General features: G+C 42.3%; 1 protein-coding gene across 2 annotated transcripts in view; it reads left to right on the top strand.

Annotated features, from left to right (window-relative positions):
- The window catches only part of dcc (DCC netrin 1 receptor), a 278,014-nt gene that overhangs the window by 92,793 nt on the left and 166,288 nt on the right, over nt 1-18,933 (top strand). For both annotated transcript variants that reach the window (XM_058057936.2, XM_078799161.1), the window contains exon 4: nt 13,758-13,908. In XM_058057936.2, coding sequence (XP_057913919.2) covers nt 13,758-13,908 — 151 coding nt within the window. The remainder of the gene's footprint in view (nt 1-13,757; nt 13,909-18,933) is intronic.

Genomic DNA, 18,933 nt, shown 5'->3' with positions numbered 1-18,933 from the left:
AAATGTTAAATGCAGTGGTCTGCTGTGGTCGGAGCGGTAATCATGCTGATGACAGATGCTCCTTCAAGTGGCAATACATACCAGTCTTGCTGCAACAGGGCGGTTACAGTCGGTAACAATGACAGTGAAGTAATAGAATTTGACATGAATACGTGATAACAGTTTGCCATGTTCTGATGTTCAGAATAGATGGTGCAAGGTGCACTCAGTGTGTCACCCTGTATTGTGTTATGTGTTGTCATGAATTGTGCTGTGTGTAGTTTATTGGTGTCGATGCAGTGATGCAATTGATTAATCTAAAAATCTAATTTTATTTTCATAGTTGACACAAACACAACGTTAATTGAGTGGAAGCTGCCACAGTCTTGCTAGCTATTACTTAAACACAATAAGAATTAACTACTGAGTCATTGTAGCATAAATACACTGTTAAGTACACAGCTGCAACAGTGCCAAATAAACCACAGTAAAAGTATCACAGATCTAATACATTTTACCATCACCCCTTTTTGAAAAGTAAATGTTTCAATCAATAAACAGACGACAATTTTAACCCCCCCAATGGCAGACCCAAAATTATGCCCTTGGGCGGAGACAAACGGCGTTATAAAGCAGTTATTGGCCAATATAGATTCTGAGTTTTTTCACTGACATTGGCCAATACCGATCGGTGACCAACAGACCAATTTTGTTAAGCCCAGTTGTTACACATAATTTTCACTCCATCACTTAAAAACAACTTGTGCTTTATTAATAATTGTTTATAATAATAAAACTGCTTTCAACATGTCACATTTAAGCAGTATGTCAGTTGATTCAACATCAGTTTTCCATTGAAATTTTAAGTGGAAGAAAATCCTTGGATGGACAGAAAATATGAGACAAGAGGAAGTGGTGGACAGGACACAACGCGAGCAGTCGTTGGCACGGTAATGAGATGTGCCCGATGTCCTGTCGCATCCGCCGTGCTTTCAAACGGCACTCATCCGGAGGCGGATTCAAGTGTGCCTTTGAATTCTGTGTATAAGTAAAAACATCTGCAAAAGAAAGACAGAAAAGTAGGGGGAGACAATATACAGTAAAGGCAGCGAGCAATTGCGGTGGTTAGCGTGCAGGCCACACAGCTAGAAGACCCAAGCTTGATTCCACCCTCGGGCATCTCTGTGTGGAGTTTGCATGTTTTCCCCGTGCATGCGTGGGTTTTCTTTGGGTACTCCGGCTTCCTCCCACATTGCAAAACCATGCTAGGTTAATTGGCAACTCCAAATTGTCCGTCCATAGGTATGAATGTGAGTGTGAATGGTTGTTTGTCATGTGCCCTGTGATTGGCTGGTGACCAGTCCAGTGTGTACCCCGCCTCTCACCCAAAGACAGCTGGGATAGGCTCCCCCATGACGCTCATGAGGATAAGAGGTTGAAAATGAATGAATGAACGTTAGCATGGTCTTGACTGCAGATAAACGACATAGTATGGTCAGTGGTTTGTCCTCTTCACCGTGATGCAGGTGGTGATTCAGCCTGGTGGTCCTAAGGACCTCTTTTCATCTGTGTGTCGGTGACTGTGTGAAGGGGACTTGTCATTCTATGATTATCTCCATAATCTCCTTATTCTGACTCCCAAGTAAATTTGCTGCATGGACATTTATCATTTTCGAGGGTTCATCTACTTGTGCTTAGCTTGTTCTTTTTATCATGGTCTTCTTTGGTTTTAAATACTGATGAAACTTCCTGGATTTTGGAGCAAATCGTTTAGTTGTTTTTTTAGAACTCTCCATCCTGCAGGCCAGTTTAAGGGCAAACCATCATGGACCACTAGAGACTGGAGAAGTGTGTTTGTTTATGTGTTATTTAATGTCCTCAGGCACCAGTTGTAGCTGTTGGGAAACAGTTTAAGGTAGTTGAGTCCAAAGCTCGACCGCAGCTTGTTTCTTGTTGGTCTGCATAATATTTTTAAAAATAACAACACAGACTGCATCGGAACATGACCAGTGGATATGTCCTAGTTTCCTGAATACTGCGCAAGTGCCCTTGCACAAGGCAGCAAAACTTTTTTGTCATTATCCGTATTCATGTTTAAAGAAAATGCTCATTATGTATTCACTCTTCACGCTCTGTGATTGGCCAGTCACACACAACAACCACCTCTCCCAAGACGGACTCTTGTCCGGCAAGTTAAAAACAGTTGGTTTTGCATTGGTCAGCATAGAAACACTTAAATGTCCGCTCTTTTTGTGATGGCTCTGTTTTCCAACACAAAATTTGTGCTCCAGTCCTCGGTAAAAAATGCTGACAGCAAACAAGCATCTTGTTGAGCAAAGTTGAGAACTAGGTATCCACTCCTCCACCTGTTCCATCGGTGACAGAGCAGCTAACGAGTCGTGTTACTCCGCCATTTAAATATAGTTTTTGTGTTCGCTGCTACAATAAGAATATTGCTGTAGCTTGGTTAATATTCAAGTCATTTATGGAAATGGAACACTTCCCATGAATCGCTTGTTTTCGCTCGGAAGAACGCTCAGAAAAGGGAAAGAAATACATGTTAATGTTTTAAATATTGATTTTGTATGATGCGCAAAATTCCAAAGAAGTGCATTTTTTTAAGGGAAAGAAAAAATCCAAACATACATGGCCCTGTGTGAAAAAGTGACTGCCCCCTAAACCCAATTAATGGCTGGACATCCCTTAGCAGCAACAACTGCAATCAAGCCTTTGTAATACCTTGTAATGAAGTTCTTACAGTGTTGTGTGGGTGTTTGGCCCACTGGTCTTTGCAGAATGGTTGTCATTCAGCCACATTAGAGGGTTTTTAAACACAAAGCACCTTTTTAAAATTATGCCACAGCATCGCAATAGGATTCAGGTCAGGACTTTGACAAGGCCACTGTATCCTTCAAGATTTTTTGGTAGACAGCAGAAACTATTTATCACAGCAAGTCTTCTCGGTCTGGAAGCAGTAAAACAGACCCAAACCATCACACTGCCACCACCATACTTTCTTGTTGGTTTGATGTTCTTATTGTGAAATGCAGCATTACTTTTATGCCAGATGTACAAGTTTAAGTTCCAGTAATATTTATTTTCATTGTACCAAAAAACAAATAAATTGTGTTTGGAGCATCCACATGCGTAGTTAGTGAAGTACAATTTGGTAAAGTGCAGACCCAAGTGAACTAACCCTTAAATGTGTGTAAGAATATATCAATAATAGTATTGTGAAAGTGCATTAGACAACAACAGGGACATTCAGACAATACATGACAATAGTGATATCATGCACATGCAACAATGCAAAACCAGTTCCGTGCTATTAATTGTTGAGTGTTTGTCCAGGGGTTTGAGAGGGGTTGATACAGGCTGTTGGCAAACGATGCAGCATTTTAAATGTATTGTTTGACATGTTATAGTATTTTTAATACATATATCTGTATTTCTGTTCATTTACATTAGCAAATAGACGTGTTTGCCCGCGTGTTAGTGGTTGCAACCCACCATTAAACTAAAAGAAGAAGTGTATGCCAGTGGCACTAAATACATTACCGTGCATAAGGTACAGTGGCACCTTTGTGGCCGCCTTTGCGTCATGACACAAACCAGGTAACACAATTCAGCAAGTTTGGAAAAACATTGAACTGGAAAACAGTGAGCAGCATGGGAGATGCTGTTTGTCTTCAGTTTGTCAGATGCTGTGCACAGGAGCGCAGAGGTGACAATGTCTTGAAACATTTGGTTGGAGAAACACAGACACCAGAGAGACAGAAAGCTGAGCGAGAATGCATTCAGTGAAAATTCCCTCTGAACTGTGGAAATAATAGTCTAGTGAAAAGAGAACTGGCTTAGAAGTTGTCCAAGTTTTCATGAAAACTTAAGGTCGGAAGGCCTTGTTTCACTGAGCAAAATATGTCTAGATTGTATTTTTCATGCTTTTTTCCTGCCAGGGGTCACCACAGCGAGTCAACTGCATGAATGGTTTTTGCTTAGCTTCTATGCGCTTGCTGACCGGGTATCAAACACATGCCCTCTGCCTTGAAAAGCAGTGTGCACCATTGCACCACCAGAAATTAAAATATGCGATGTTGCTCGCTCAGCAGATCGGTAACAGACTTTTTGGAAATTACATTTTAGAGCCCTGACTTGAAGCACTTTAGAGCTATCCATCCATCCATTCATCCATCCATCCATCCATTTTTTCTTACTGCTTAATCTGACTCGGGTCGCGGGCATGCCAGAGCCCATCCCAGCTGTCCTCAGGGGAGAGGCGGGGTACACCCTGGACTGGTCGCCAGCCAATCACAGGGCACATATAGACAAACAACCATTCACACTCACATTCATACCTATGGACAATTTAGAGTTACCAATTAACCTAGCATGTTTTTAGAATGTGAGAGGAAACCGGAGTACCCGGAGAAAACCAACGCACAGGGAGAACATGCAAACTCCACTGTCACGCCCTGCGTGAAGTCCTGCGTGACAGTTGGTTTATGTTCTCGGTTTAGGTTTTGGTTTCCGTTTTGGAACTCTTATTTTGTAGTTAACTTCCTGTTTTGTCCTGTTGTCCTTGGTTGCCGTAATCGTTCACACCTGTCCCTAATTTGTGTGGGTATATAGTTCAGGTGTGCGCTTCTCCCTTGGTGGGATCATTATCGTTTGTCCTACTGCTACCTGTGTTGCCTTTTTCCTGCTGCCGCAGTTATTATAAAAAGAAATAAATATTTTTACCTGCATTCGGTCCTGCTCTCTGCATCCTGGGGTCTCACCGCAACACAGTGATGCCGAAACGTGACAGAATGATCCCACCAAGTGACGAAGACCTCGCGGAGAGCGATTATTGGACCTGGCAGCTCCTCAAGGCGATGGAGGACGAGGAGATGGCGATGCCGCCATGGGAGATGGAGGATTTGGTGTGCGGTCCGGACGACACGTTCGTCGCTACGGCGTGGCTGTATCCCGGACCCGCCGACGACGCTCCAAACCCTTCGCGACGCCGACGCAAGCCGCGGCGCCACAGAGCGACGCCTAGCTCGTCTTCCCCTCCACGCCAAGTCGAGGTGCACCCGCCCTCTTGCCCTGCCGGCTTCGACGGACCCGACGACGACCTCGCGGAGTTCGACGAATGGACCCGGCAGTTCTTCAAGGCAATGGAGCAAGAATGTGCAAGGTATACTCCGGAGGAACTGGAAACCATGGTGTGGGGGCCGGACGGCACCCTAGTGCCCATGGCGTCGGTGTTCCCGGTAACCGCTGCACACCCTCCGACGCGGCGGCGTCGCCGGCGCACGGCACGTCGCCAAGAGGTGTGGCCGCCCTCTTCCGCCTCGCCATGTCACGCCACGGCACAGCTCAACTCTCTCGCTGCTGCCGAGTTTCAGCCCGTCGGGCGTTCCCTGACGGCTCCCGTGGCAAGTGGCGAGGCTCCCCGGATTCCTCCAGTTCCCAAGCCACGCAGCCCCAGGTGTCCCCAAGACCCGGCTCCCGTGCCAAGCTGCGTGGCCTCTCGGATTCCTCCAGTTCCCAAGCCACGCAGCCACTGGGGTTTCCAAGACCCGGCTCCCGTGCCAAGCTGCGTGGCATCTCCGATTCCTCCAGTTCCCAAGCCACGCAGCCCCTGGGGTTTTCAAGACCCGGCTCCCGTGCCAAGCTGCGTGGCCTCACAGATTCTGCCAGTTCCCAAGCCACGCAGCCCCAGGGGTTTCCAAGACCCGGCTCCCGTGCCAAGCTGCGTGGCCTCTCGGATTCCTCCAGTTCCTAAGCCACGCAGTCCCAGGTGTCCCCAAGACCTGGCGCCCGTGCCCAAGCCACGCAGCCACTGGGGTTCTCAAGACCCGGCTCCCATGCCAAGCTGCGTGGCGTCCCTGATCCCGCCCGTGCCCAAGCCACGCAGCTTCAAGCCCAAACAAGTGGCTGCGGCCGGGACTGCTGACCTAGAGGAGCCAGTGACCCTCCTCCAAGCCTCCCTCCTCCCTTCCCTGGTTTCGGCTCCCTCTGATGACGGTGTCTGGGATCCGCCTTCGAGAGGGGGGGCTAGTACCACCTGCTGGGCTATGCTGAGCCCTTTACTCAGTTGACACCTGTAACTCATTGATGCTATTCTTCAATGACAAAATTAACTCCATTCATCAGCACCTCTGCTCACAACCTCCTCCTCTCCCCACACCCGAACCCTTTCTTTACAGTCAGCCTTTTTCCTCTTTTCAACTCCCCAATGCCTCTGAAATATCTGACCTCATCCACAGATCCAAGCCCTCCACATGCCAGCTGGACCCCATCCCCACAATCCTGGTCAAATCCTGCCTCTCCTCTCTGCTTCCTCTCATTTCTGCCATTATCCACTCTTCACTGTCTACCAGTATTGCCCCTCCAGCTTTCAAAACTGCTGCTGTCACCCCAATTCTGAAAAACCTGGTTCAGATCCCAACATCTTCAATAACCCCCTATCTCCAACTTACCTTTCATTACCAAAATTCTTGAAAAAATAGTCTCCTCCCAACTTCTCACATCTCACTCTTAACAGTCTGTATGAACCCTTCCAGTCCGGCTTCCGTCCCCGTCACAGCACCGAAACTGCACTTACCAAAATCACCAATGATCTCTCACTGCAGCTGACACCGGTTCACTTTCCATTCTCATCCCCCTTGACCTGAGTGTGACCTTTGACACCATCTCACACCCCATCCTTCTCATTAGACTCTCCTCAACTGGCATCACCCACATCCCCCTCCACTGGTTCCATTATTATCTCACAGAGTTCATACAGTTATATGAGTTCATACAGCTTAAGTCTTTCTCCTCCGACCCCTCCCCAGTCACCACAGGTGTGCCCCAGGGTTCTGTCCTGGGGCCCCTTCTCTTCATAACCTACCTTCTCCCCCTTGGCCATGTCTTCCGCAAATTTAACATTCACTTCCACTGCTTCACGGATGACACCCAGCTCTACCTTTCTTCCAAACCTAACTCCACACTCCCACCCCCCTCCCTCACCTCCTGTCTCTCTGAAATACAGTGCATCCGGAAAGTATTCACAGCGCTTCACTTTTTCTACATTTTGTCATGTTACAGCCTCATTCCAAACTGTATTAAATTAATCTCTTACCTCAAAATTCTACACAAAATACTCCATTATGACAATGTGAAAAAAGTTTTTTTTGATATGTTTTGAATTTATTAAAAATAGAAAACAAAAAAATCACATTTACATAAGTATTCACAGCCTTTGCCATGAAGCTCAAAATTGAGCTCAGGTGCATCTTTTTTCCACTGATCATCCTTGAGATCTTTCTACAGCTTAATTGGAGTCCACCTGCAGTAAATTCAGTTGATTGGACATGATTTGGAAATATAATAACTGTCTATATAAGGTCCCACAGTTGACTGTGCATGTCAGAGCACAAACACCAAGCATGAAGTCAAAAGAACTGTCTGTAGACCTGCGAGACAGGATTGTCTTGAGGCACAAATCTGGGGAAGGATACAGAAAAAATTCTGCTGCTTTGAAGGTCCCAATGAGCACAGTGGCCTCCATTATTCGTAAATGGAAGACGTTTGGAACCACCAGGACTCTTCCTAGAGCTGGCCGGCCTTCTAAACTGAGCGATCGGGGAAGAAGGGCCTTAGTCAGGGAGGTGACCAAGGCCCCGATGGTCACTCTGTCAGAGCTCCAGCGTTCCTCTGTGGAGAGAGGAGAGCCTTCCAGAAGGACAACCATCTCTGCAGCAATCCACCAATCAGGCCTGTATGGTAGAGTGGCCAGACGAAAGCCATCAGACCAGAGAATTTTGTTTCTCATGGTCTGAGAGTCATTCAGGTGCTTTTTGGCAAATTCCAGACGGGCTGCCATGTTCCTTTTACTAAGGAGTGCCTTTCGTCTGGCCACTCTGGTGGTTGCAAACGTCTTGCATTTACGAATAATGGAGGCCACTGTGCTCATTGGGACCTTCCCCAGATTTGTGCCTCAAGACAATCCTGTCTCGCAGGTCTACAGACAGTTCTTTTGACTTCATGCTGGGTGTTTGTGCTCTGACATGCACAGTCAACTGTGGGACCTTATATAGACAGTTATTATATTTCCAAATCATGTCCAATCAACTGAATTTACTGCAGGTGGACTCCAATTAAGCTGTAGAAAGATCTCAAGGATGATCAGTGGAAAAAAGATGCACCTGAGCTCAATTTTGAGCTTCATGGCAAAGGCTGTGAATACTTATGTAAATGTGATTTTTTTTTGTTTTCTATTTTTAATAAATTCAAAACATGTAAAAAAAAAACTTTTTCACATTGTCATAATGGAGTATTTTGTGTAGAATTTTGAGGTAAGAGATTAATTTAATTCAGTTTGGAATGAGGCTGTAACATGACAAAATGTAGAAAAAGTGAAGCGCTGTGAATACTTTCCGGATGCACTGTAAAATCATGGTTCACCTCTAACTTTCTGAAATTTAACAGCAATAAAACTGAATTCTTACTCATTGGCACCAAATCCATCTTATCTAAAGTTGGCTCCTCTCTCGCCATCGACAGCTCCTTAGTCTCCCCTACCCCACAGGTCAAGAGTCTAGGTGTCATCCTTGACAGCACACTATCTCAAAAATCTCTCCTTAAACTACAACTGGTTCAGAACTCTGCTGCCCAGATCATCACCAGGACCCCCTCATCCCACCACCTCACCCCCATCCTGCAGCAACTCCACTGGCTCCCAGTGACTCAAAGAATCACCTACAAAGTCCTTCTGTACACCTCCAAGTCCATCCATAACCTTGCCCCCCCTTACCTCTCTGACCTCGTCCACATTCTCAATCCATCCCGTTCCCTCAGATCTTCCTCCTCCCTCCATCTCACTGTACCCTCTGCACGCCTTAGCACTATAGGGAGCAGAGCTTTCAGCCGCTCTGCTCCCAAACTCTGGAACTCATTGCCACCTGCCACCTGACCTCCGTAACTCTGCCACCCTTCCCATCTTCAAATCCAAACTCAAAACTCATCTGTTCAAACTTGCTTATTCTCTCTAACTGCTTCACATGCCCCCTCCCCCTATTTATTGTATGTTCTTATTTATTGTACGTTCTCTTTTATCTTGTATTTTACATTGGTATTTTGATATCTTCTGTACAGCAACCTTGGGTGTCCTGAAAGGCGCTTTGAAATAAAATGTATTATTATTATTATTATTACAAAACTGTGGTGAGACCACAGTTATCTTTAAATGTAAATAAATAAATGTAAATAAAACCAAGGTAATGGTATTTGGAAATGATGAATTGGAATTACAAAAACGAGTTGTATTAGATGGCATTCAAATTGAAAATGTTGAAGAAATAAAATTTTTAGGATTAATAATAGATCGTGAGTTAAAGTGGAAAATACATTAAGCATATTAAGCATATATCAAATAAAATTTCCAAAAGTCTTGCTATTATTAATAGCGTTAAATATGTCCTTGACTATAGCACACTCCATACCCTGTACTGTTCTTTAGGTCTTCCTTATCTAACCTACTGTGTGGAAGTATGGGGCAATAACTACAAGACAACAATCAAATCGCTATTTCATCAACAAAAGAGGGCATTACGAATAATTCATTGGGTATCTATCAAATCCATTATTTCTCAATTCAAAAATTCTAAAAATACACGATTTAGTAAAAATATATAACAAATAAACCAGTGAGAGACAGTGCCACCGAGGAAAAGACAGGAAGCGGAACTGGAGGTAGCAGGCAGGAACAAGTACATCAGAGGGACATTACATGTTAGAGGCCTTGGAGATAGAGTCAGAGAGGCCAGACTGAGATGGTTAGGACATGTCCAGAGGAGAGATAGTGACTATATTGGTATAAGGATGCTGCGTTTAGAGCTGCCAGGTAGGAGGCGTAGAGGAAGACCAAAGAGGAAGTTTATGGATGTAGTGAAGAAGGACATGAGGGTTGTTGGTGTGAGAGAGACAGATGCAGAAGACAGGGTTGGATGGAGATGATTTATTTGCTGTGGGACCCCTGAAGGGAAAAGCTCAAAGAGAAAGAAGAAGAAATGATATGTAGTATGATGGTCACTGTCATACGGCAGTAATGACAAAAACACTGAGGCATTACCTTACATTATGTTACCTCAACACTGCATGACATCATAAAGTTATCCATGGCATTTTTGACATTATAGAATGAGAAAAAAACATTCTCTTCCCGTTCTGTGTGGATGTTTAGAAGAAACAAATTCAAGGCCAACTTGTTAGCTTGCGAGGCACTGGCCATCTCCAGTCCCTTCAGTACAGGGACTACAGAACAGTTGCACAATGGGTTGAAACGATAATTTAATCATGTCTAAAGGCAAATACACACATGACATTATGCAGGGAGGTTGTAGGACAACCCTGACACTTTAGGTACTTGAGGCTCTCTTGCTAGGTGCGAGCATGATAACTGTTAGCATGTTAGCATTTTAGCTTATTTCCTCATGTCTAAAGGCAAATACAACAGCTAGGAGACCAGGGTTCAATTCCACCCTCGGCCATCTCTGTGTGGAGTTTGCATGTTCTCCTCGTGCATGCGTGGGTTTTGTCCGGATACTCCGGTTTCCTCCCACATTCCAAAAACATGCTAAGTTAATTGGCCACTCCAAATTGTCCGTAGGTATGAAGGTGAGTGTGAATGGTTGTTTGTCTATATGTGCCCTGTGATTGGTTGGCCAAAAGACAGCTGGGATAGGCTCCAGCACCCCCGTGACCCTCGTGAGGAAAAGCGGTAGTAAATGAATGCATGAATGAATAAAGACAAATATACACATGGGATGATGTAGGGACACTATGTGACTACCTTAACACTTTTGGGACTTGGGGCTTTCTTGCTACGTAGATGCTACCATGCTAACTGTTAGCATGTTAGCATTTAAGCTAATTTACTCATGTCTAAAGTCAAATATGTACGTACATAGCATTATACAGGGACATTATAGGACAGCCTTGGCACTTTCGGTATTGAGGCTCTCTTGCTATATAGTATAGTATGTTAGCATTTTTGCGAATGTACTTATATCTAAAGGCAAATACACACATAGCATGATGTAGGGGCAATATGGAACTGCATTAACACTTTTTGGACTGCCTTCTTGCTAGCAAGAAGTCTACCATGCTACCATGTTAACTGTTAGCATGCTAGCATTTTTACTTTTGTGCGCATATCTAAATGAAAATACACACATTGCATGTTGTATGGACACTGGACACTATGGAGCTGCCTTTTATATCATTTATAATGCCGTGAATTGCAGTGAAGTTATATCGGTGTGAGTCGAGCAACAACTAGAATATTTACGTGAAGTAAGAACTCAATATGCAATAAAAAAAATGAATCATTACTCAATAGTTATGCCTAATTACTTACATTTTGGAATGTGGGAGGAAACAGTTTATTTTGTATTTCCGTCTTCTCAGGAAGTGTTGAAGCTCCGCCTTCCCCTTTGTTTCAAGTGTGGTTACCGACCATAGTAGGTATCAAGGGGTGTATAGCCCTTAGCACTTACCGCTTACTCCCTAAGGAGAATTGGGACGCCACTTGATTTTCATGAAAACGCAAAACTGAGGGGTAAGGGGTCAGACAACAGCCAAGGGATAAAATTAGGATTCAGTCTTTCACTCGTCATTAAAGTCCCCTTCCTTTCCATATGGACACTTACGTTTCACGTCAGCAATGTATATACGTCCATGAGACTCTACGTTGCCTCTTATATTGCCTAGTCAATTACTTATTACAGTAAATGATAAGGTTTCCCACCCGCCAACATAAGCAATCAACTCAATCCCGAATGACCCCCCACAACCTCCAGTTTATCCCCTCAAATGTCCCTGGAGTCCCACAAATAAGGCAAGGTATTGTTCAAGCATATGATGTGAAAGCTGCAGTTTTGCTCACAAACGTGTCCATCCACAAGACAGTCCACCTGGCATCAATCCTTGTGTCCAGAACGCTGGTTCATTAATTAGTTGCTTAAAAGTTAGACACCATTGCCTAAATGCCAGCTTGCAGGATCCTTGTGGAAACCTGTCCCACTTTGATTGTCCGTGAGCACACCATTTTACCCCATATTTGGTCTCGAAGGCCAATTTTGATGATGCTATTAATAGCTAGTATAAAAAACACACAACACCACATATGTATTCTATGTGTTCCACTGCTACATCACCCATCATTTTACATTAAACACAAACGGCTCTGTTTCCTCATGAGTTAAGAGACTCACGACTTGGCTGATATGCAATTTTTTTTTTAAATCAAGACCACTTTAACATTTTGCCCTTGGCCGGTCTGATTGGCTTTATAGTTTTAACAGTCTATCCTCATTAAAAGGGTTGTTAAATACTGCAGCTATCATCATTTTCTTTGGCACTAACAAAGGCACTTACATCTTTTACAAAATGCACTTTCAGATGGATACAATTTCATTTTAAAAGTGGTTTAATTGCAATAAAAATATGAATATTATCTTTGAGAAGAGAATAGGGATGGCACCGTGTACATGAATGAGGCATGGCTGAGCTGCCGCCATCTTGGGAGAGGCGGTCTTGAGTTCAGCTACAAAAACAAAAATGTAGTTCATGAGTGTGCTTTGTTCCACCTCTGTGGTTCCCAAGGTGAGGTATGCGTAACCCCAGAGGTACGTCAATTGCCACAGGGGGTATGTGAATAAAAATGAAAACAATTAGCCACTAACACAAATGCACCTGAACGCCCCACAGTGAGCAGCAGGAAGGAGACAGAGAGGCAAGTTGTTCCTTGCTCTGTGTGCTTCATATCAACAAATAAGTCAGTTTAGTCATGGTTCTTTTAGAGTTAAGACATGATGGAACATGGAACGATAAAGTCAATTCAAATTAAATAACTTCAAAGGGAAGGATGCAACATCAGAGTGGAATAAAATATACAATATTACTGCAACTTATATATTTATCAGTGCTTGTGTCAAAGTCACCATGGAAAATACAAATTTTTGACTCTGAATTACTATAAAATGAATTAACCAATGAATTATATTCAGTATTTCATTAACATAAAAAGGTTTATGTTTTTGCAGGAGTGTGCAGGAAGGAGTAGGTGGTACTCAAATCAAATGTCTGAAGGGGTACGTGACTGTAAAAAGTTTAGGAACCGCTGTTCTACCTCATCCTTTCGAAATTTCATTTGCTTAATAATTGTTCCTGCTCGTCACCCTACTTGTTGAGCCCTTCACATGGTGCACTGTTTTTGTCCTTTAGCTTGTTGTTAGGCTGAATCTTGGTGATGTCATCTCTAAGTTCCTTGCCAATACCTTAGACATTTTGCTCCTCTGCAGTCTTTTTTAGGTCGTCAAAAGCATTTTATTGTGTTGGGACTTTTTAATATTTGCTGTCGACCTCTGTAATTCATGCGTCTCCTTGATCTGATCTGACATCTACTTTATTAGCTCCTTCTTCGGCTCTGAATTCCCCAATCCTGTTTTTGTTGTCATGGTCTGTGATCAGGAAAGTGCCAAAATACTCATGTAGCAATTGTGGTGCTCAGGCAGTAAATATCTGTGGAAAAAGTGGAAAAATGTTTTGAATTGACGGACAGCATAGTCCATTTTTAAAAGAGCAATTGCATACAGTGTTTTCCAGGATGATTATTATATTTCTAGATTTTAAATGTTTGTGTTATTTAAATATCTTAAACTGATTTGGTTAATGCAAGTTTTGGAAGAAAAATAGTCTTTATGGATGGCCCTTCAGATTTTCACTCTTGTCTCTCTTTCACTCAGAGCCCGGTCTGAACCGAAACCTCCAGTTTCTTCAACGGCCTTTGAGGGTAACTGCTGTGCTGGGAACTGATGCTGTGCTGGAATGTTCCATCTCTGGATACCCCACTCCGAGCATTCAATGGCGAAGAGGAGACGAAGTCATCCTGACTCGGTTTGTTTATGTTTTATTAATGCCTGTGCAAAAATAGATTATATTTCCACACAACATAAATGTAAACTGTTGAAGGCACCAGTGGTCTGCTCCTTCCTGGAACATCTGTAACAGGCCTATTTGTTGGCGTCTGTTTCATTTGCTCAGTGCAGCTGAACGTTCAGCTCGAGGAAAGACTGCACTAAACTTGGCCTTAAAAAGCTTAACGCTTTTTACCCATTTAATTGTGGGCATTGGTTGACTATGGCCGTACTGCAAGGGCTGGCTTACAACAGCCAGTAACAAAGTGTGTATCAAAATATTCCATGCTAATTTTATGAGACAAACATGTTGGTTCATTGCAGGCATGTTTAAACTGCACTTTTTTTCACAATTTTCATCCACAATCATCATTTTCATCCAAAATGTGAGGTGCAAACACAGGTCTTTCTGTTTTCTGTGCTTTGTAAAGATATGAAAACAGTTGAGGAGACGTCCAAAAACCTCTTAATAAGGTTTCATGGTTTTATATACCGTACATGGTGTAATCATGTAGTAACAGGTACATTCATGATAACATTTAAAATTCCAACTAAATACATTACTAGGCACATTTTCAAAATCATTTTAATGAAAACTTTTGAATGAATGAAAATTAACTTGGGAATGTATGCGCCTGTGTATTATTAGTAGTTTTATTATTAAAATAATATAGTTAACACTTGTATACAACTTTATCTCACTTTAAATCACTGTATAATAGTCATATTAGATAGTGGCGGACATTAACAGTTGCATCTATCTTTGTTGATCTGATAAAGATGCACAATGTTAATGATGTTAAATGTTAAATGTTAGATGATACAGAAACACCACTCTCAAGATGGCGACTCAACACATCTCTCCTGGAGGACACAAACTTCAACACACTTGTACGGAAAGAGTGGGCATCCTTTCTGGAGACAAACGAGTCCTGAAATATTGCCGTCACTTTTATGGGAAACTGGGAAAGCAGTCATCTGAGGCATAATCATATCATACTCAGCACATAAGAAAAAAACAACTGGAACTGGAAAACACACTGGAACTTAAAATTAAACAGTTAACCAATCAATACAGAACTGATGCAGATGAACACACACTGCAGGATACATTATTGCATTTAGAAAACCCATTCTCATCAATCCAATAATCATTCTAAATTATTAACAGTTTCTCCAGTCTTTTATTATATATTATATATTAATTACACAATAAACTGGTCAAAATCTACATTACTCCCACTAACCCAAGACTCATGGTACCCCACAGCCCAAGAATCCTTCCCTCTTCTGCAAATAGGTAGTATACAATAATTGGGCATTAGCATTTCCTCTAGGCTGTCAGAGCTCTTTCATTTGAATTACACCCCATTACTTAAGAAAATAGAAGACACTCTTAGAGGCTGGAAAAATCTCCTACGACAACTAACTGGACTAATTGCTGCAGTAAAAATGAAAATCTTACTTCAGATTACTTACTTGTTTATTATGATACCCGTCAGTCCCACTGATAACTGGTTCAAACAACTCAATACTATAACAACTCAGTTTTACCGGAAGAACAAAAAACCTTGCATTGCTCTCTCAACTTTACAAAATAGCAAACAACATGGAGGCTTAGAAGCACCAAATTTTAACCACTATTTCTTGGCAACCCAACTACAATACCTGTTTTTTTGGATTAACAAACAATACCACAACGAATCATGGATACATTTAGAACAGAGTTAATATCGTAACACACCCACTGCAGAACTCCCCTTTTTACCCCAGTCAATCAAAAAGTTACATTTCTTCAAACCTATCACCATATCCATGACTCTGACAGCCTGGTGGAAAACTGTAAAAGTAACTGACTCATCAATAACACCATGTAAACACACACCAATTTGGCACAATTATCAACAAATCAAACAATCATTCAATCAAAAAATATATCTACACTACAACCCTCTTCATTAATAGACAGCATACTGAAAATCAAGAGCAATAGAAAAGTAACACCCAAGCTTTATGAAATTATAACAACTTCAATAAATCAGATAACACTGCCATCTACCAAAAGGATTTAGACATATCTCCCCACCTCGACTTCTGGACAGACACATGCAAAAATATCTAATCCCTGTCAACTAATTCAAACCTGCAACTAATACAATATAAAACTCTTCAAAGATATCATCTAACACAAAGCCGATTGCAACAAATGGAATTATCAGACACTTGTTCACAATGTACTTTGGGTTGCACAGATAATTATTTACATGCCACTTGGATCTGCACACCCGTTCACTCCTTCTGGTCATCAGTAATTGATAAGCTTTCAACTATTTTGGGCTGTGGGATCCCATTAAATCCATCACCGTGTCTTCTCGGAGACACCACACAAATAGACCTTCCTAATGAATATCAAAACCCCCTTCTCATTTCTCTAACTAGCACCAAGAAAGTCATTTTTAAATGACTTGCAATATCACTCTAATAACAAATCATCAATAGAAAAAACATAACTCACAAACAGAAGCATATGCCAGCCTTCATTGAAATATGGACAACATTTATCGATTATTTACTTATCACCAATTCAATAACTCTACACAACGAGCAAAAGAGAGAATTATATATATATATATATATATATATATATATATATATATATACACAAAGTTAGGCCCATAAATATTTTGACAGTTTTTCTCATTTTGGTACTGTACACCACCACAATGTATTTGAAATAACACAGTTCAGATGTAGTTCAAGTGCAGACTTTCAGCTTTAATTTAGTGGGTTGAAAAAAAAGACTGCATAAAAATGTCGGGAATTAAAGCAGTTTTTAAACACAATGACTTCATTTCAGGGGCTCAAAAATAATTGGACAAATTAAATAACTGAAAACGAAATGTTCATTTCTAATATTTGGTTGAAAACCCTTTGCTGGCAATGACTTCTTGAAGTCTTGAACTCATGAACATCACCAGACGCTGGGGTTCCTCCATTCCAATGCTCTGCCAGGCCCTGACTACAGCAGCTTTCATTTGCTGTTTGTTTGTGGGCCTCTCTGTCCCAAGTTTAGTCTTCAGCAAGTGAAATGCATGCTCAATTGGGTTGAGATCACGTGACTGACTTGGATATTCAAGAATATTCCACTTCTTTGCTTTAATAAACTCCTGGGTTGTTGTTGCTGTATGTTTTGGGTCATTGTCCATCTGTATTATGAAACGCCACCTAATCAATTTGGCTGAATTTGACTGGATTATCAATAAACACTAGTGACCCAGTGCCACTGGCATTCATGCACGCCTAAGCCATCACACTGCCTCCCCTATGTTTTACCGAGGATTTTGTGTGCTTTGGATCATGAGCTGTTCCAAGCTTTCGCCATACTTTTTTCTTGCCATCATTCTGGTAGAGGTTGATCTTGGTTTCATCTGTCCAAAGAATGTTCTTCCAGAAACATTCTGGCTTTTTTAGATCTTTCTCAGCAAAGTCCAGTCCAGCCTTTCTATCTTGAGGTTTATGAGTGGCGTGCACCTTGCAGGGAACCCTCTCTATTTACTTTAGTGCAGTCTTCTCTTTATGGCCCTGTTGTCACCCAGCCACTCTTTTTAATGCACTACACATGCACAGGCATATGATGATAATAATAATAATAATAATAATAATAATAATAATAATAATAATAATAATAATAATAATAATAATAATAATAATAATAATAATAATAATACACACATGAAAGCATAGGGTGAGCGCAATGCTTATTTTAATGCACAGCACAAATGCAGGAAGAAACATGGGAAAGGGGACAAAATAGGATTGGGGTGGAGGGGCGATGTACCTTGCCTGGGTTTTGGCTGTGGGGTGAGGGAGTGTGTGCCGGGGGTGCTCGGGCTCTCCAGGAGCTGAATAGCAGACAATCTCTGCCTGTCAGTCAACCGATCAGCAAACAGACAAAACTTTTGTATTTATTTAATTAGCATTCTTTATTTAGTATTTAGTATAAAAAGATGTTGAATGACATAAAAGCCTCATAAAAAATTGTTGAACTACAATATTCTCTGTGACAGATCCTGACAGCACAAATCCGCAAGAACGTTATTCTGATGGTACACTAAAAATGTAGTGTTATATTGCTATACAAAGTCAAAGCTTACCATGGTGTAAAAAAAAAATATTTCAATGGTCTCAGATTCTTTGCAGCAGTTGAGTGAGTAAGCTGCTCACACACTGTTTGTGTGTGAGGATCAGAGCCAGGTACTTGGCAAGAAGGGAACGGCGGGGGGTCCTGACTCTTTTCCGTTGTGGTGAAGAGGGAGCTGAGCTGAAAGGCAGAGACCGGCGATCTACGTTCCTACCCTCACTTATGGTCATGAGATTTGGGTGACCGAAAAGACAAGATGGCCAAAGAAGAAGAGGAAATACAAATGGCCAAAATGAGTTTTCTCTGTAGGGTGGCTGGGCTCTCCCTTAGAGATATAGGACTCTGTTTTCATAGACCAGGCGCAGGTGCAGAGCACCTGCTCAGCACCGCGGCTACGGTGTGCCAACGGGGTGTGGCCAGCGCACTTCGCAATTTTTGTGAGCAGCACAGTCAGGCGCAGCGTGGCGCACCCATGCCTCCGCCCCTCCCAGAGACACAAGTGGCAAAGCGGGAGGAGAGAAGGTGTGAGAGGGTTTAACACAAGTGTAATCTTAATCTTAATTTTAACCAATCAAATAAACACCTCGCATTGCCTTTAAATGCACTTTAAAATGCCTTTAAAGGACTGGACTGCGCATCAATGGCCACAATGCATGTCATGCACCACCTACTCCACCTGGTGGGACACGTCATCTGTTCCTGACAGTTACATTATACACTTCTGAGGCTAATCCAGGCATCTTGCTTGTTTTCCACCAGCACCCTGCTCTACATCACCCATGGCCAAATAAGAGAATCTTTGATGGTATATTCGCCGTATCTCCTCCTCATCCTCCTCATCCTCCTTGAACAAAAAATGAACAG

This window comes from Doryrhamphus excisus, linkage group LG19 (genome assembly GCF_037039965.1).
Source record: "Doryrhamphus excisus strain RoL-2023G ecotype Guam linkage group LG19, RoL_Dexc_Guam_v1.1, whole genome shotgun sequence".
Classification (NCBI taxonomy): Eukaryota; Metazoa; Chordata; class Actinopteri; order Syngnathiformes; family Syngnathidae; genus Doryrhamphus; species Doryrhamphus excisus.
Note: the sequence above shows the minus strand (reverse complement) of the source record. Positions and strands in the feature narration are given on the sequence as shown.